Source organism: Halyomorpha halys, unplaced genomic scaffold (genome assembly GCF_000696795.3).
Source record: "Halyomorpha halys isolate HHAL.00 unplaced genomic scaffold, Hhal_1.1 Scaffold1610.1, whole genome shotgun sequence".
Lineage (NCBI taxonomy): Eukaryota > Metazoa > Arthropoda > Insecta > Hemiptera > Pentatomidae > Halyomorpha > Halyomorpha halys.
The window spans coordinates 116,877-138,366 of NW_027108688.1; the positions used below are offsets into that span (position 1 = coordinate 116,877).

The 21,490-nt window shown below is 29.2% G+C and overlaps 1 protein-coding gene across 2 annotated transcripts in view; it reads right to left on the minus strand.

Annotated features, from left to right (window-relative positions):
• The window catches only part of LOC106690198 (neuroparsin-A), a 30,394-nt gene extending 9,978 nt beyond the window's left edge, over positions 1 to 20,416 (minus strand). The window contains exon 1 of one of the 2 annotated variants that reach the window (XM_014435547.3): positions 20,340 to 20,416. In XM_014435547.3, the coding sequence (XP_014291033.2) occupies positions 20,340 to 20,416 (77 nt within the window). Of the gene's footprint in view, positions 1 to 13,323; positions 13,743 to 20,339 lie in introns of those variants that run through there. The other variant, XM_014435546.3, reaches the window with a different exon arrangement.
• Between the last annotated feature and the right edge of the window lie 1,074 nt (positions 20,417 to 21,490).

Consider the following 21,490-nt stretch of genomic DNA (forward strand, 5'->3'; position numbering starts at 1 on the left):
TAACTATTTGTGAATATGTTAATGATAAGTTGTTCTTATCGGTTTTTAAGTTGACGGAAGAAGGCTCTAATTGGATATAGAGACAGAGATGAGCCTTTTGTCATGGTTATGAACAGTAGCGAGTATAGAAGTTTTATCGAAATCGAAGGAATGATTTAATAAAATAAGGTAAGGTATAAAAGGTATAATAAAAGGTATAATAAAAATAATAAATACTGGGACAATATTAGCTCAACAAAAAATCGTTTTTGGGTAGCGGGGGTAATTGTATTTTATTCTCCAAGATAAATTTCGAATAACACAATCAAGGATTAATTTAAACACAAAGGTGGTAACAAATTTAATCCATCTTTATTCACGACTAACGAATGGGCATGGGTTCGATTACTGTTGCCTGTTGTTTTTTTTTTTTTTTCAGAGAGTAAAATTATCTTTTTCCTATTTTTAGTTCTGCTATTATGTCATGGGTAAGTCGAATTCTTCATTTACAGACCAAGATAACTCACATACTAGTTAATATTAGTTGAAACAGGACTTCCTGTCTTTAAAACAGTTAAAAAAAATTAAATTTACCGAAAAAAAAAAATCTAGCATGAGTGGACTGCTTACTTTTTTTCCCCTTTGTTCTAAAGAATGAATTCGAGTAGGCTTTCGATATATTTTTTTTTTTTTAATTCATGTGTTGGGGCCGAGGTTTTTCCTGCATCTCAAATCGAGTCCACCACACATAGGGACAAAACGCTTTATTCTCTGTACATGGCTTTTTCCCTATATTCATTTCAAAGGGGAGTCACACTGTGTGTACTTTGTCGAGCTTCCTGTTGTTGGTTACAACAATGCAGTTCAATGCAACAGCTCCAGGCAAAATGTTTTGAAAAATGTAATCGACGTGATATTACAAGTCCAATTTTTGAAGTTCTACAGAAGACATTTTTGTTAAATTGTGGTATTAATAACTGGATATAATGATCAATAATTAGTACCTTTGATGGCTGCAATAAAAAGTGAACAGAAATCTAACGTTTGTGTTAAACTAAGAAGATTTTAACATAACTTCTTCTTCTTCTTTCATAATTTAATTAAAGTTAATTTAAATTTATTTAATTTGAGGAAACTGTTTTTATAAATTTATCCTACTTTACCCTTACCGATGGACAATACAGTAGTTTGATGGTGTTTAATGGTGCCTATTATCAAAAATCTGGGAATTTAACAATTTAATTTTTTTGTAAACTCATGGAAATTCATATTCCCAACTTTATTGTTCTCTCTCCACTCACATCCCTCTTTATCTCTATTTTGTGCCTGCTCTGCCTGGTGAGCCTATAACCCGGTCTTCTTCGCCCTAGGTGATATTGGGCTGGAAGCAGTTGAAGTGTCTAATTTCCCGCGTGTACCAGGAATTCAGAAATGTAGGAGTCAATACAGTCCTATATAACTATGTTCATATACCATTAATAGTCTAATTGGTTTATAGCCCCATACCAATTAATCAGAAGACGAGATCCGTGAGGCGCATCTTGGGTCCCATTGGTCGATCAAAGCAAGACCTCATTTGAGTAATTCGCGGTTAGATTCCAGGCTTAGTATTGCCGGCACGCGGCTGAGTATCTACACTGCATATATTAACCCATTGTCACTATTGACCCACATCTGAAGCTGCATGCAGATGTTCAAGATTTGCCCAGAGCAATTACATCTAGATTTGAGTATTGTACCCAAACAGTAAGAAGTAAGTGATAATTATTCGAAAAGAAAGACAACTTTATCAAAAAATCTTGAGTTTAACAAAAAAAATTACTATTTTTTCATTTATGAAAACTTTCCAATCCAAAAAAAATATATTTAAAAAATCAAAAAAATGAAAATATTCGCTCTAATTATTTTTAATTTTTTTTAAATACGACATAATTGGTCAATAAGACCAATCTCGTATTAATATGCACTTGATTGGACATTGATTCACCGATTATAATCAAAATGTTGGCAATAGTATTTGAGAAAATCAAAAAATGTGAAAATATTATTCTATAAAGAGGCACTTTCGGTTGTTCGATTTTTACCTAAAAGTTGCTGTAACATCGGAGGTACAGACATGTCCTAATTATATGGTATAAGCTTCGTACGAGCTTTAGTTTTTGACCTTGGCTGACCAAATACACAGACAAGGTTATATGAAGCTCAAAACGCATATTAGCAACAAAAATAAGAATTCGAAATTTTCACGATCTATATTCCATATAAAGGTAAGTGAAAGTAAACATTATAACTACTTCACCTTTTCCAAGGTCGAAAATTTATCATTAACTGAACTTTTGCGAAAACGATAAATCGATTTTTTTTATTTTTATTACTAGTAGCATAAATCTTTAGATATTGATTTAATCTCGTTTGGGATAATCCACCCAGCATTATTGGACCTGTATAGCTGCCTATCTTATAATTAAATCAGTTTTATTAAGCCATTCCTGGATTACTGATGTTTATATCATTATAAATCTTATTATTTACCAAGAGCATGATGCTCAATTGATAGTTTTTATGAGCTTTATTGATAGCTTATCTCAGAAATCAGTAATTAATAGTGAATCTACACCACGCGAAGCTGGAATTGAACAGTATCTGGAGCTGCCCAAATGCTCCAGCCAGTATCTACACAACTGATAAGGAATTTATGAATTGTTTCCGGAAGCGCTGGTGTTCCACTCTGGGGCTATCACTACTTAGTTTCCAATTATACCCAAGATAAGCCATAATGATGTTCTATTTCCAGGCATTGAAACAGATCCAGAAATATCTTCGGCCTCTAAACAATAACAACGATAACCCTATCACCAGCTCTATTTTCCCATTTTTTATTCCACTTAATCTTTTTTATTATTATATTTATTATTGATTATAATTTGTCCTCGCTCGGGTGAAAAGTAAACATTGCGTGAAATTGATTGAAATGAATTGTCAAGACTAAATATGTCAATGATCGTAATGCAGTTAGTAATAACTAGAGGAATAATTCGATATAATCTAGCAATATTTAAAAAGTGCCTGAAATTAAAAAAAAAAACAGCGTATTTTTTTTACCCTCCAGTCTCGAAACCCGCCAACCTTGGTAGCCTTACTTATCCCTTTTTTTGAAACAGACACTTGTAGCAAGTTGGTCGATGTACAACTTGTCATAATCTCACAAGACGAGCTTAAAACACGAAAAAAGGGCATTCCTTCCCGGCTGGACCCACTAGGCCCACAGGAAGTGACGGCGCTATATCACTTTAGAAATATTTGCTTAAAACCGGAATAGGAGATTTAAGATAGTTTAATAGAGCAATATTTAAAAAGTACGTTATTATTATATAGTAGTAATAATAAAGGCTTAGCGAACCTGAAGGTTCGATGCCGATACCATCAATCGTTCTCTTAAAACATATGTACAGTGATGTCACTCCACACCCAAATCTTCTAAGTCAGTCTTAACGCCATCATCTCATCTACGTTTCGGTTAAGCCCTCAAACGTTAACCCATTGGTTCACGGTTTATTAATATTCTAGGGATCCGTTTGTTATCTAGGCCCAAAACTTTACACGCGCACTTTATTCGCCTCCCGGAATTACGAGTGTATTTACTGGACAGTGTTCTCTCAATTCAGCGTTGTGTAGTCTTCTAAATTCTCCTGTTCATCATTTTTCAGGTTCGTATATTTTACGTAGTAATTTATTTTCAAAAAACTTAAGCCATTGTTCTGACCTTAATGTAAGAGGCCACGTTTCGCATCCATAAAGAACAGTTGGAAGAATAATAGCTTTGTCTTCTAACTTTTAATTTTCTGAACAGAAGATGCGAGTTAGGCAATTTTGAAATTTAAAAATAACAAGCATTTTCTGCTTTTATATTCGCTTTAATTTCCTCATCAATTTCGTTTTCTATAGTTACTGTAGAACCTAAATATATCTGTTTATGAACCTGTTCAAATATATTTCCTATATCTATATTACCAAAATGTTTCAGCACCGTTTCTACTGCTAACCACATATTTTGTTATATCCGAATTTATTTCGTGAACTAGTCCCTTACTAGAGTTTATTAAGGTATTTGTATTAAATTTTATAGTTTCCTTGTCCTCACACAATAATACCAAATCATGAGTATACCCAAGGACCGGTATTTTACCACCTAAAGCTAAACCTTTTTCGTCATACATCACATTTTTAATAATGTATTCTAGTGTAAGATAGGTGATAAAGAATTAATTTTAAACCCGTCTGAGCCACGGTTTTAACCTACGAACTCACGAGCTTCTCAGAATTGTGATAACCAATCGTAGCTTATTAAACGTTTCTGTCATTTACATCCGTACTAAATTTACAATAAAATCACGAACTAAATATAAAACAGAAAATGGTTAGGAAATAAGCAAGATTAACATTTAGATAACGAGTTTTCGTAGAATAAAATATGGATATGGAACAAAATGTGTATGGAAATTTATAAGTTGGATTTTCCTCTTAAACGTTTTTTCATCAGACTATTTTGGATTAAAAAAAATTATCGGTACCCTAATCGAGCTAAAAAAAATTATGCGGCACCTCAGTCGAACTATCAAAATATTAAAATTTCGTCATAATTATCCTTAGAGCGATTGTAGAAAAATAAAGCACAATAAAATGAGAACAGAGCAAAGTAAATGCAGGAATAAACGGTATATTTGCTTTTTTAATTTTTTTTTTTTTTGGAAAATTTTGAGAAAAAGGCATGTACTTGGGTAACCGCAGGGTGCCGCGTTACTCAGTTTGGTATCCACTGTGCTAGACAGAAGTATACACAACTATTAGTTCCAGAGGAATATATATATAGTCATAGAATCGCAATAAAAAAATAGGTTAAAATTCGTAATCCTTCTCACCGTAAATTCCTGTTTCTATTCCCGAATGTGCAAATAATTACTCTTACCAAGAAACACTGCCGAAGTAAATGTTTCTGTAGCATTCGACAACTAACGTGAACCCTTTCAGGAGCACATAGCTTCGGAAGTGTAATTTGTCGAACGATAAGCCACTAAATGAGCTGATGTATTGCTCTGGGCCATGAATTCCAATGAACTACGTGAGTCATTCAGATCCTTTAGTGCCAGACAGTTAGTTACTGCACTTCCAAGAATCGTTTTCAGCTTCCTCTCAATCTTGAGTCATAATCTGAGACTCGATTGCCATTGTATATTTAGTAAGTCTGGTTTGCTCGTGTGGTTTTTAAACATACCGATTTAAGTTACCGGAAAAAATCTTTGCCTCGTAGGAATATAGTATGCAACATTAATTAAAAAAATAAAAAAATCGGAAATTACATGTTTCATTGTAGTTTCACCTCATTTATTCAAAATATCCTTATATATTCCTTGCTTTGATTTACAAGGAGTGAATTGTTGGGGATCGGTTAAAAGAATCGAATTTTGTAACTCCGAAATATCGTCGGATCTAATAGACGTCACCAGTTCTACGAAAAAGTAAATCAGATTCGTTTTTATTGTCATTTACAACACTTAATTATATCTTTCCAGAGCAATAAAACCACAATTAAACTAGCCTACTTGTAAATAAGTCAGTCGTTCGAAATTTCTTTAAAAATTATACCTGTAAAACATTATTTGTCATAATCGGCCAGATAAAATTTTATCCGAGGACTAATACTGGGTTCTTTGGGACGATAGAAACGAATTTTTTACTTGGTTTTCACTAAAAAAAAAAAATAAAAATAAAAAAAAATTTCTGGCCTAGATTACCCGAAGAGTTTTTAATATTACCTGTCACATTGTAACGCGAATTTCGTATTTCGTACCACTCATAAATTCTCATTTTTCTGCAAATTTCGATTTTTCTTCGAAAATTGAAGTAACCTATTTTTTTATTCCTATGAAAATTGAATTAAGAGTTTTAATGAACAAACAAACGGATTTGATTTTTCCAAAAAAAAACTTTGTTCTAAAGTGCCTTTTTGTTTCCGAAATATTTAATATTTAAACATTTAAACTCATTTAATTGTATTAGAAATATTCTTTCTTATTCTCCAAAAGAAAATAAATCAATTGATATATAATAGCCTTGAAATCAATAAAGGCCTAGGAAAAAATGAAATATAATAAATTGTTAAAATAAATATTTTTAATTAAATAAATATTTTTTCTATGGCATCTAGAGTGCTTTGGAACAAACGCCGAGGCACTTGTCGAACATTTTTCGATGTACAACATACGAAAAAAATATTAAAAATAGTAACAAAATCAGTGATATATAATGAGCCTTAAAATTTATAAAGGCCTAAGAAGAGATGAAATATGATAAATTGTTAAAATTATATATATAAAAAAAATTTCGTATACAGCTTCTAGGGTCCTTTAGAACGAATGTAGAACATAAAAATAAATGGTAACACTCACATCAATGATTTAAAAACTTTTGGCAGACTAATCTGCCTAGATCACCAATTTCTGTCAAAATTATCCTATAATACAATAAGAAATAACAGTAGAGAGTCATATTAATTTATTAATAAGCTGTCCTTATTTTATGTCTAATTATCTATTTTGTCACTCTTGTATTAATATTTAAAACTTTTAATTAAAATCAAGTTAACACTATTACACCTTGCTATCCTAACAATATATAACCTTCCCTACACTCAGGTCAAGCATAACATGGTTGACCTGTCATGACCTGATGGTCAACTGTGTTTTGGTTAAAATTCTTATTTCTTTTACTAATAAAATTAACATCAAAGTTGACTATGAATATTAACATAAATTTTTACCCATACTTTTTCATAATTTTACTTAAATAAAAGAAAATCAATAGAAAATCATATTAATTTATTAATAAGCTATCCTTAGCTTATGAATAATTATCTATTTGGTCACTCTTGTATTAATATTAACACATTTAATTACAAATCAATTTAACACTAGTATGCTTTGATCTATTGCTATCACACTCAGATTAGGCACATACTTTATTTATTTCAACTGTATTTTGGTTAAAATTAATTATAAATATTAACATAAATTTTTACCCATATTTTTCATAAATTATTTTGCTTAAAATCTCTGCGTAGAATTGGTTCAGATTTCTTGTGTCTGTTTTAAAATTCACTTTATAATTAATGTTCGCTGATATATAAATAGACTCAAGTATTTTTCGTTTTGAATGTATTATTTTCTTTATGTAAAATTATTGTATTTTCAAAATCGAATAAGTGCTGGTTTTTGGTTGCATGTTGCACTAGTACTGTTTTTATGAAACCCTTCTCCTTGTTTCTTGTATCATTACTGTGTTGATACATTCGATCATTTCCATTTCTACTTTAAACCGCCTTTCCTGCCCGGAGGTCATACGTGCAGTAGACTTACTTCAGTGATGAAGTAAAAAATATATATTTGATCAGAATGTGATAGAGAAAATTCTATTATGAAAATCAAGAAACTATTTTCTACGTTCAAGAAGCTTGGAAATTTAATAGATAAACTACATTTCCATATTATCTCGAAATCTATTTTTGCTAGTTGAACCTTCCTCTTCTCCTTATATGATTAATTTTTAGAAATCCGAAAAATGCAAAGGATATAAATTCCACTCCATATCTATCATTCCAAGGATAGTAACATTTTAGGCCAGACACTCAAAAGTTACATAATAATAGATAATTCCGGTTCGTATAATTATTTTAATTAAATCTATTGATGTTTTTGTCACTTGGAAGACATTTTTTAGATAAAATTCCCCACGTGGAATGAGTGCCATGTTTGATCTCGAAATTAGGTCTATTAAAATACCATTTGGTAGCCAATTGACTGATATCCAGTGGATCCCTGACTCATGGTAAATGTTGCGTAATAGATTCGTTTACCTATTTAAGATAAATTGCTATCCTAAATTTAAAGGTCAGTCTATTTGTGTGCACTGGTCAAGTGGTAGGAGCCTCAGCAAACAACCTTTATCGCTTCACAAATAGCAAGGCAAGCACAAACATTGGGAATCATATAAAAAAGAAATAGGTATCAATGACCCCATTTATATAAAAATAAACTAATCATCGAAATGTACTTTAATAAAAATATAATTCGTAATACTAAGTTATGTCTTATAGGAACATCACTATATTTTAAGATAAATATCAATCGTATCTTATCAATAGGTAAAACTAAAAATGATTTCTAAACGGAATGTAATTCGCTAAAAAACATTATAAAGTAGCAAAACTATTTTAAGATATGAAAACAAGATTGGTATGTAAATATAGTAACAAAATTATCGTATGGATAGTTGCTTCCACGAGATGCACGATACCGCACGTTACGGGTTTGATTCCCACCTAGGTCATCTACAATCCGTTCTACGAGACAAGTGAATCCGTCTAAAACAAGTACACGTGAACTGCGGATTTGCAATAATTTGCTCAGATAGTGTCTAGGATAGTAAGTGTATAGGCAAACCCTCAAAACACCTATCACATGGACTTTCTGTTTACTTGATTTCTCCTAACTCCTGGAACAGACTATCCTTGATACGGAGCGAAAACTTTCCCACTAGGTCCAACTGTCGGACTGGTTCTTCTACCTATACCCGAGCTCAACTTAAAATATGATTTGCTTAATCTAAGGCAGAATTATGTTTACTTATTTATAAAATATCTGATATCATCATAATATTTTCTGAGTGTCTCTAAGAAGCGTGTGGTTGATCCCAGAAATATTTAACGAATTTTACTAAAACTATTGATAGTTCGTTCCATGAGATAAGAGAAATCTGGTAATCAAAAACACGTTAACTATGTGTTAGATGGTATTCTCGCTTTGAATGTTAAATGGTATTCTCTCACAGTTCGTCTTGTTAAGTGCTCAAAGCTGTGTGGACACTTCTAAAATATTACTCAGGCCGTTGCTCACGTGTTTTTGTTAACTCGATTTCTATCGTCTAATGGAGCATACTATAGAGAAGGTAAATTCCTTCTTCATTTATTCACTAACCAACTAATAGTTGTAGAAGGATTACTTATATACACATAGAGTGGTTTAAATTATGAATTTACATAGAGATTATGGACTCCAAAAATTTTGATCTTATGAGTTGGAAAAAAACATTTTTTTTTATTATTACTATAAACCTTATACTAGGGTATTCATGATCTTCAGTTTAACATATTTAAGCGTGTTAAATGGAAAAACTTATGTTAAATGGAGAAACATTTCCTTCTTTTGCCATGTTAAAACAATATAACGTACTGGTTGAGAGTCTTAAATGGAGAATGAAGTCAAGCAACAGACCAGCTGAGTCCGTTACCGTTTTGTTCGTTGTGTTAGGTTACTTGCTCGTAGTTTGTGTTTTTATTGTATTGCATTGTTTTGGATGTTTTAACTAATACTATATAAAATAAGTTTAGCAAGGAAAGGTTATAAAACAATTTAATTTGCTCAAAAAACCCACTAGGAGCTCTTATACATTTAACTTAAACATGACTTTAAATAGGGCTGCTCACAATCCTATACTTATAACATTTAACGTGGAAAACATTTTACATTTAGCACAACATCATGAATACCCATACTATAAAGCATAGACAAATTTTTTTATCATTATAAATTGTTTCATACATATTGATAATAACGTCTGGTTTACAATTGTGGTCGCGGGACCGCCCAAGCCTCTACGAACGTTTTGCCAGGGATCCGTGAAAATGTATGTGTTTCTTACTGCATTTAAAATTTTAGAGCTATAATAAAAATATATGTAATACGAGGGGAAGATGGTTGTAGGGTGCAGTCAAAATATAACACAAGTTGAAATAACTTATTTAATCGTGCCAACGTTTCGGCAAGAATTTCTAGACTTCATCAGGGCTAAGAACAGAACAAGATAACAACCAATGAATACAGAAAATATATCCAGGATTTTAAGGTATTTATTAGTTCTAGTTGTATGAAAAAAAAAATTACAAGGCGCCAAGTCTGCAAAATTTGTAGAGTGCCAGAGCCACATTGTGTAGAGGGGATAAAATAAAAAAAACAATTACCGATAATTTTGACTTGATTTACTCAACGAATCGAACGTCTGAGGAGTATTTACTGAAATTACCCCTTTTCTAAAACAATTTTGGAAAATGTGACCTCTGTAAGTAAGGTTTAAGAGAAAATTAAAGTATAAATGATATCAAGGACGTGACGAATATGGCAGAAGGGGTAATTCTGGACTCCCTAGAAAACATCTACCATTACTTGCATGGTAGTTTAGAATGATGGGGATGTCTCGGAGAGCATGCTTATATTGCACATTATGTATCTACATTATTTTATACACCTATATTACTTTAAATTTATAAATTTTTTTAATGCATATATTTATTAATTTTATATTATTTATATGTTTATTATTTCTTATATTTATCTAGTCTTTGTATTATATTTGTTATCATTTTATAATTATTAATTTTATATTTATTACTTTTAGCTTAGTATACTTATTTATTTGTGTATGTATATTTTTTTCAGTATTTGGGACTTTATTTAATTTTTTTTTATTTTTAACTTAAAATTTTATTAATTACTTTTATATGTGATGGAAAAAAGAGAGAAAATGTTTAGAATTGAAATAATGAAAAAAATAAACACATTTAAAGAATGATAAAAAGCTAGAAAAAAATAAATTAAATGAGATGGGGAAGAAATAATAAATAATGATAAGGAAAAAATAAATGATGTATAACTTTAGTACATAATGCCAAAAAATTTATAATGTGACAGTTAAAAAAAAAAATATGCTGTGACTATTTATATTAATAGGAATAAAAAAAAAATTGTGCGTTACTAGTCCTATGTATGGTGTGTTTGTGGCAACCCAATTTTTGATACTGTAACAAAAACCTGATGCAGAGGAGCCATCGAGTGATCGAAACTCGTGGTCATATTGGAATCCTGTCGTTCAAATACTTAACATCACCATAGGCCCATTTTTATATAACTGTATTTCCAAATTAACATTTAAACGAGTCTATATAAGGATCTCAAGCCTAATATAATTGATGTATATTGAAGACAAATAGTTTATTCTAGTTCTAACCTTAAAGTTAATTTATCTTCTTTATTATCATTGTTACCATAAGATAGATATTATAATTTCAGAATGCAAATCTTCCTTACTGTTCTTAGAAGAGCTCTGTAATATCAAAGCTGTTTTTAAGACGTTTCGCAAAGAGGGCGCTTGCTTCTTGCGGTTGTATTTATTGGAGTGAAAACACTCCTCGTTTCAGCAGGAATGCAAATAACTTTCTTTGATAAAATTTAGATATCTTGCTAGTTCTTTTTTAAGAAAAAAAAAAAAAAGATGGTCCCTTATTCCATTTAATAATCATAAGAATTTTCCATGAGGAAAAAAAGTAATAACAACGCGAATATTACTTCTTCTGGGTCAGATTAATATCACATCTGATATTTTAAATTGGATATAGACAGTAGGGGGTTATCATTATTTTTTATTTATTTATAGTAACGCTGTTTTCACTCTTATAAAATTAGAACTGAGTTAATGTTAGAACATATTTGTTATTATTTTTTTTAATAAAAATGATTATTGAAATTTTAAATAAATATTCCTATGAATAATGAAAATATACTCCATTGTTTTTAATTTTTAACATCATTATCCATTTTTTAATGTTCACAGGTCCAATCTCCATACAATAATAGAAAGATTCCAGGAAAAAAAGTTGTATTAGTTATTATTATTATTTTTTCTAGGAATTACAAAAAAAAAATTTGTTTAAACTGGTTAAAAAATTCTATCATGATGAAAACAGAATAGAGTAGTGAGAATAATTTGAAAATATGAAGTTTTTTTTTTAAACAATATTAATATCTGTGTGTAATTGCAATTACATTTCACTATAATTTGCAAATAAATAAAATTACTGATTAGGTTATTAATTTAACAACTAAGTAAAGACATGATTAATATTTTTTACTTAATTATCATACTGTAGACACGAAATATTAGAGTAAATTACAATTGTAAAATAAAATGAATGAATGTGTTCTAAGTAAGTCAAAGACCAATCATGTGAAAATTAGTTCACTAAAAATTTCATTGTACATAACATTGTAATGAAATTGTATATAAAATCAATATCTAAGAAAATATTTATTAGAAGCATTTCCTGTTAAATTTTGAATTTTTAAATTGTTAGTGTACCGATATTTACAATTCATAAAAATAGTGTAGCTATTCATAAAATATGATTACTTTTTTTTAAAGTTTAATATTTTTAATCTTTTAACTTTAATTACGTATTGTAACTATATCACTTTTTTTAATCCTCTAATTTGTTAAAATTTCTATTTTTCTCAAACATGTACACTTGTCTTTTGTCTTTTTGTTTCAATTTTAGTACTAATGAAGGCCCTCATTAATGGTTTGACACAATGGCATATACAGCTAAAACAAAATGGAGAACTGATTGTTTATTGCATATAAAAATTAAAATCAAAATACGTAAGATGAAGAATCTCTGAGTGCATTCAGATCGTCGTGAGTTCAATTGCTACATAGATAAGTCAATATTTAACAGCACCACAAAGTGAATTTTCATATTCCTACTCTAGGCCTGCACAGGACTTTAATAAAATCTTATGCCAAAAAATAACAAACAAAAAAAACCATTTTTGATATGTTAAATTAAGCCTCTCTTTTTTTTATATGAAAAAATATTATAAATGATCAACTATTAATTTATTTAAACTTCTTTTTTAAAAGAAATTTAAATAACTTCTTCTTAAAATTTTTGGTTGTGTCAGTCTAAAAACAAATATGAATATATAATAAAATGTGATAAAACGATAAACTGCTGGAATTTTTTTATTCCTATCACTAATAATTTAGTTTAAAATGGTAATAATAATAATAATTTATGAAAAAATACTCTATATTGATACGTTAAATTTAATAATTAAATATTTATTCATAGTAATGTCTATACATTTTGTATAGTTGTAAATTACATTAAATAAATAATTAAAAAAAAAATGTCTATATGAAAGTAGCTCATTAAATACAACAACGTCAGAAAAGCTTCATTAATTCATTAATTGAAAGATTGAGATTAATTTGCGAAGATAAAATCGCTTAAAGATGTAAATTGATCTTTATTTTTGGTTGAAAAATATTTTGACTAAAATGAATTTTTTTTTTATTTCTTAAGAGTGTCATGTTGTGACTACCAACTTTCTCACATATGACGTTGTTGTGTTTATTGAACCGTATTATTTCTACTAATTTGGGTAGTTGAAGAATCACCTGCAAGGAAAGCGAAGGGCTTGTTCAGCCGCTAGAGTGACTGCGGCAACGAAGAGGAGGACGACGAAGGCTTGTGGACACATGACGGATGCTGCCCGGCGTCAAGGAGTCGAGATCTGACAGTTCACTTCCCGACTACCGAGCAGCGACTGAGGCCCGCTCAAGATAACCTCCCCTTCCTCGTACATAGTCAACTGCCGGGCTCTGGACGTCCTTCTTGCCCAATGGCTGTACGTACACGTGGGGATCCACCAATCGGGAAGTGAGGCCTCATGTCGCCCCGCCCAGGGTTTCCCAGCCCTTGAGAGGTATTGTTATGTTTTTGAGTGTTGAGCTCCAAACTTCAATAACAGTCTTAATGGCAGTGGACCCCTTAAGTTCGGGAGGACGGTTAACATTTTTCATAAAAATATTTTTTGTTTTAAATAAGTCACTAAACAAAAACAGACCCGTCAGCTGTCATCCTCTACGCTAAGATCCGCCAGACGAGGTTTATATACACGCAGACCCCCACCATGTGTACGCCTGTGACGCTGTTCCTCGTTACTTAATGGGTACTACGATAAATGAATAAATTTGTCTTTTAATTAATTTAAAATTTGAAAAAAAAAATAAACAAAGAATCTACTGCAATAAGGTCAGGGTTGTTATTTGCTTGACAGCAAATAGTAAACAGTATTTCAACAAATTATGTAACCTCTATAAGTTCGATTCTATCTTCCACTGAATGAAATAAAAACAATTTGGTTCCAGTTGATGAGTTAAAACATAAGCCAAATGTAATATAATAACTACATTAAGTATGTCATTGTTTCGACCTTCTTTGTAGGTCTTTATCACGGTTTTGAAAATAAGATACGAATAGTTTAAGAAAAGATCTATAAAAAAATGAATTGGAATTGGCAACAAGCTTGAGCGGGAGTGTTTGGAAAACATATAAATTCTTTTATTCTTTGTAAAATCTTTTCTAAGGATTGTAGAGAAATGCAAGACCTTAAAAAAAAAAAAAGTGGAAAATGGGGAATAGGAATTGGAAGAAAAAAGCTGAACTACCAAAAGGTGCTTCTTCAAGCGCAAATCAATTCCTATACCATTTTCCAACCCTTTAACTCAATTTAAGAAAGATGTAAAGAACCGTATGATCCCAAAAACCATGCCAAATTTTAGGGGTGGAAGAATTGAAAAAATACAGTTCTCTATTTCCAACTCATTATTTCATTTCATTACATTATTACAATAATAATTACTTACAATAGCATTTTGACTATTTTATTTTTACACAATTGTTAATCCAAAGAAGCCCTTCTCAATAAGAAATTAGCAGTTTTCAATACATATCAGATAGATGGTTTCCTCATTGAAATTGGCGAACAATACAGCATTAAAAATATATATATATTCCTTTAATATACCTTTAATTTTGTTTATTTTAAAAAAATAACTGTAATAATAAAATAATTGTTAGTAATGGTATACAATGAGTAACTAAAGCAGAAAAAATGATAAATAGTTAAATCCGATTACTACGAGAAATGCCAAGATCGCAAGATCTTTCCCGATGGTATAACTGCTTTAATATCTTTTGTTAAATAGTTGTATTCTTGGCAGAAAAAAAATTAATAATTCCTATTCCCAATTTGAGAAACTTTGATAGGGACAGAAAAAAATTTGTTCATATTTTTTGCCTACTGTGGTCTTATGAACCTTAGGTTTTTATATATTTTTTTTGTAACAAAACCAAAAATAAATGATTGCACAAATTAATGTTAAAAATATTAAATATCAAATTTAATGATTTAATCCTCATTTAGTTATATTATTAAAGACCCGAAATTAAAATAAAGACATTCATCAAAATCTGTCCAGATTACAAAAAACTTGGGGACGTAAGTAGTTTGGTAAGAGAAAGTAGTGCCGTAGATTATATCTTTTAGGTTTATTTCTTTTTATTTATTTTTTTTTTGTTTCCTTGATATAATTTTATTTTGTGAATTTTGTAAAAATGATTTCAACTACATATTTATTTTACTTTTTTTTTTATAAACTATAATTTTTTTAATATATAATTACCGCCCTGTTTTTTATATTGTGTGAATAGAAATAACACGATACGTGCTCTAGGAGATTTCAACATTCCAAATAAGCTAATGCGCTTGGTACAAATATCCACGGATGGCAGTAATGATAAAGTGTATATTAATGGAACCCTTAGTCGCGGTTTTCCAGTCACGGCTGGAGGCAAGGAGATGCGCTATCTGCTACACTATTTAACCTTGTACTACATAGTGTGATTGACAAGCTAAAATCTAATGGAGATGTATTAGGTCTATACTAGTTGAAGGCGGAAAGTGCTTGGTTTAGTCAATGAATGTGAAACCAAGTATATGTTTGTAAGTTCAGGCAGTGATTCAAAAGCTAGAGAAAATCTTTGCGTTGAAGGGTTTTCTTCTCCAATTGCGGTAAGAGAATAAATAACATGAAATAAAAGTAAATTAAGTTGTGGATAAATGTGATTTAAAATACGCTAAATTGTATATAAAAATTAACAAAGTAAATAAAAATAAGATATACAATGAAAAGTAAAGATAAACAAAAATTACAAAAACATATTAGACAATAATAATGAACAAAATAGGACAACTTTCAGAAACTAAATGAAATTGTACTACCATGTTTTTTTAATAATAATAAGTAGTTTAATCTGGATTATCTCTATTGGATGTTTGGTGAGTCAATTCATAACAAAATTTTCTTTTGAGGTTAATGACTTCCAATTTAATGAAATTTTTTATTAAAATTATCACCACATGGTACAACGTTTCGGGACCACTGTCCCATATTCATGCACCTTAAACCTCATAATTTCTTCTAGGAAATCATGTTACAATTTGTGCATCTTCACTACTCCTTAGCACAGGCATCACTCTATATTTCTTACTACGTATTATTACTGGGTAGTTGGGTAACGTTGTACCATGTGGTGATAATTTTAATAAAAAATTTCATTAAATTGGAAGTCATTAACCTCAACAGAAAATTTTTTTTATGAATAAGTAGTTTAATTACTATTTATATTATTTTTGTTACACCCTAGCCATCTTCCTATTATTTAGCATACAGATTCGATCTTCCAGAAAAAAATAAATACTTCTATACTACGTCTTGCAAAGTTGTAGTATTTGTTAAGTACAGAGTTGCATATATCTGCACTGTAAAACTTTTCACCCAATTGGTAATAACTAATGTACGATTTCTGACTAATTAGCAATAAATTATCATATTCCCGCATACTCATTACACAATTACGGATACGGAAATTGACTCATACGATAATATTACACGTGACTTTCCTTTAAAATAACAAATAATTCAAATAGGGTCCAGGGATCTATCTTTATCACACGGGATGACATAATAGTGATCGTGATTAATGACCCATCATTTGATGACCTTGTAGTTAGGCAACTTGTTAGGTTTAATTATAGCGATCAACCAACACAATATCACTGGCAAGAATGTGGAAGGATTTGCCAGACAGCATGTTTTTAATGGATTTACTGATTAAAAGATTTTTGTTTTTAGCAAGACTAGAACTACAGATTCAGAATGGTTTTAATAATGCGAGTTTGCATTATTTATTATACATAAACTTAAAATTATGTATTTAAAAATGAATAACGCTGCGAAATATTACAAACAAGTTTATTATTAGAATTAATTATGCTATTTTATGAGTAAATAACAAGTAAAAAAATTAACTGGTGTGTCCATTTATTTAGACAACTATCCTAACAACTAAAGGGATCAAAGTCCAAAGTAAAAACGATTTACTATAATTATCATCAAGTAACTTTAAACTAAGTGCCAAATCTCAAAAAGATCGGTTTGGTAGATTTAGAGAAAAACCACAGATGGTAGGCAGAGATAATTATTTTTATTTTTTTCTACGTATCTTTAAATATAAAACCTCAAAATTTAATGACGAACTATTATTTTTTTTGGTGGAATAAAAAGGTTGATTATTGAAATCGGAACTAAAAACAATAAGCGCACATAAATATTTTTTATTTATTGTTGAACGAACTCCTCCAATCATATAATAAGGGTGATTTTTCAATTAAAGAGCTATTTTTGAAGTTCATATTTTCAATAAGGAATTCATTTCCAAACATATAAAAATTCTGAATCATGTAAAGTTAGCTCTTTGATAAAACCACTATTAAGCAAAACTTGAACGCAAATTAATATTCAAATTATTATTAAAATTTGAATTATCGGTGTTCTATCGATGAATAGATTCTCCACATGTCTGTATTATGACATTGTAATATAACTCACATCACATTTACTTGTTGTATATATTTAATACAGTTGTAAATATTAATTAGTAAATTTAAAAAAAAAAATAATTTGAAGGACCTAGAATAAAAAAAAAAAAAAACCGTAAACAACTAAGATATTGAAAAAATCAATTTAAAAAAAAATTAATGTCTAATTACTGTCCAATTATTTAAATTTTTAGAAGTCCTTTCCTTGATTAATCAAATAGTAACGAGTCATCATTTTTTTTTTTTTAACAAAAAAAGCTATATGAAGCGAAAGCAGTGGTAATTACACATAAACATACGACCAATTATTTTTCATTTTCAGCCGACTTGTGTTTCAGCTGACAGGAATAAGAGTGAAAGGGGAGACAAAGTCGCATTCAGGGCTTCAGGGCTGCCACACATATTTAAAAATCCCGGAATTCATGAAAATTTCTCCCTTTGTTGCTTATTCTATTTTTTTTGATTTTTTAATTTATCGAAAATATTTTTTTTCTGAAACATATTTTGAAATATCCCACATGCTGTTCATATATCACAGGATAAAAAATCTATTCAAATATTTTTTGTTAGCTTTTAATTAAGTTCTGAATACATTTACATACAGAACTTTTTTCCCTAGACATTTAGAAAAATTAAGAATGTTTTTGCTGCTAAAATGTTTACTCTGGGCCATTCCTGGCATTAAAAGTGAAGTACTCAACGCAAGCAATATAGTACTTAAAAATTGTAATATGAATAATTCAGCATGTCTAGCAGAAAGAGGTGTTTCCCGAGTTCGTACCATTCGTGTTAATATTTGAATGTAAAATGATCTTAAGAAATCATTTTACTTAAGTAGGTTCTTGAATTCCTTGTTGTCTAAGTATGATCTATTATAGAGAGGTGATAAATTCGGAATCGTATCTAATAATTAAAAGTAATCAGACCTCATTTCAGAATTATTTTTCGAACAATGGTTGTACTCAAGTCAGTAGCACCCAACGAACGGTGTCCTTTGTTTTAGTTTAACTAATTAATGAACAAATGGTGTGAGTGTAGACAAAGTTCGATCTGTATAAAAAAAAAAAAAAAAAAAGGATAAAAAAGAAATAATAAATATACGATTACTTTACTTTTAGTTCTACTCATCTTCTTTTCTTTTCACAGAAGCACAGTCAAATAAAGATTAATTTGTTAATTTTACCCTTTTTAACAGAACATCAACGTTATATTAAAAAAAAAATCAGTGATTTTAATTGATTTAATTTAATGTGATAATAATGGTTGTTCAAAAAATATTGTTATGAAAGAGTGTTTTAGAATATTTAAAGGGGGGGGGGGAAGTTTGGTTATTAACTAATCAGTCTCGACAGTACGATATAAAAAAAAATTCCATAATTAACAATAGCTATAAGTTGTATGCAACGAATTTTACAATTTTTTTACAGAATGTTTACAATGTTAACAAACACAAATAACTTTAAGTTGTATGCTAGCTATAGTTTAAAGGTTGATAGTTCCGTTTTTCTTAATCTATTTATAATAATAGAAATAATTTATAACTCCAACTTATTTTTTTTTAATGTTAAACAAATAAAAAATTATTTATCTTGAACATGTTATATCATATAGTATGGATCGATTTGTTCATATAATAATCTAAATATAATTGAAACCCCTCTATTTACAAACTCGTTAAATAAATAAATTATAGCACTAAAGTTGCAAACATTTTAAGTATTAATTTGTATAACATAAACAACGACTTAGTTTAATCTCTTGTTGTTATTCTATTGGAACTTAAGTAGTTGAAATGTTACAAATATCTCTAAGACTTAAAAAAATAAATAAATAAAGGGAATAAGGACATTTAAATTCATAATTATTTTAATTATGAATAGTAATTCGATAAATGAAAAGTTAAAAAAAATATATATATTAAATATGAGTATATACATGGACCATATTATGAGAGAGGGGATTGGGGCCACCGCAGAGTCGTTTTGTTTATGAGATATCAAATATCTCTTAACGCCTCTGAGTTAAGAATCGTATTATTATTCTCATTATTTATTTCGCAGTATGTTGATAAATTATTACTGGCAGCTATTATAATATATAAAATTGCATACTTAGCAAAATAAAAAAAATAAAAAAATAATAGTACTAAATTTGGTCTGTTTAATTTTATAGTACATTAAATATGTACTATCGATTTTTTAAATTAATAAATATTTATCCCTTATAAAAATAAAGCATCATTTACTAAACCCAAAAATAGGAATAGTTCATTAATGAGTTCTTTTTGAATAACAAATTCACAGCTGTTCTCAATTCCTCAATAAATAAATAAAATAAATTATTTAAAAATCATTTTTGTTATATTTGGTATTTTATTCCATTCATTAAATTAGGAATAATTCTTTATAAGAAAAATTATTAATGATTATTGTTCCTTCATATTTTTAGAGAATTAGTTTTCAACAAATTCTAGGTTCTGACGAATTATTATTTATTTAATTTTTGTTTATACAAGTATCGAATTTAAATAAAATAGTAGAAAAACTTACTACTATTCTATTTTAATAGTTTACTTACTGGTATTTTATTAGTTTAATTTTGACTCTTGAATTAAATAATGAGAAAAAAAAACAAATTAACTATAAAAAAAATAATATGATATAATAATACAATAAATAATATACTCACCTGCAAGGAGTGCACATGTAGAAGGATGCTTCGGTCGTCAGAGCTAGCCCCAGGAGCAGAAGGAAGCAGTAGAACATCTTGGAGGCTTCTGATGACCCAGGCACCGTCGTTGAGAGTTATATACCCACGGCAACCCAATGACTGACGTCTCATTATCAGGTATTTGCATTTTTGGGTCGGTTAGAAAATAATAAAGTAGTCTCAATCATCCCCTTGTTTTCTTGAAGACGAAGGGTGACTTTTCCGGAACCGACGGGGTGTTCAAGTCGCCAAGATGAAATGGCGGAAAATAATACATAAATTACTTTCATCAACTTGTTCCATCTGGGGAAGCAATATTTTCCTAAAAAGTATCATTCGATTTTTTTTTACTGGTAGCATTTAAGATTTGAAAAATAAAATAATTATATACTCTGCTTAATATTTATTGAAGAGTGAAGAAACACTTAGTATGAATCTATATTCAGGATATCTATATTTCCACAATGAGTACTATTACTTTATTAGAAAAAAAAAACGATCCTCTTGAGATTTAAAAGTTTATGGTCAGGTAGTCGAAATTAAAAAAAATATATTTTAAAATAATGTTACCTCTAAACTTAAGGAGCTCTAATTCTCATAAGGAATATGCAGTATTTTGTTATAGTTTTTGGAAAATCAAATTCATGGAATATCTTAAGTACTAGAAGTTATTTTGTTTTGTTTTTATCTTTGTATTTATGAGAACGATCTAATGTGCCAAATAAATAAGAATAAAGAAAATTACATCTAAGGAGATCTTTAGTTGGAGGTCAGTATTCGATAGTGCCTCCTCCTGAATTCATTTCTGTTTGTTATTTTTTTTTAAGTTGAAAATAAAACAAAAAGTTTTAAAATTGTTAATTAATAAATAATTAATTATATTATAATTCATATGATAAATTCACTTGCATAACTAAGTTATTTTAGTCAATTCATCGTCATAATCTTAAAGAATGAAGTTTCTCTTTTTAATAAAAAAAACTTTATTGTTTTATTGTGGTTATTTTTTTTTTCAAAGGATTGGTTTTTATTATTGAATATTACTTATGAAGGTCAATGAAAAACCAAAAGTAAATCCACCATTTTAAATATAAAACTATATGATTAAAAAAAAATTACAGTTTTATTGA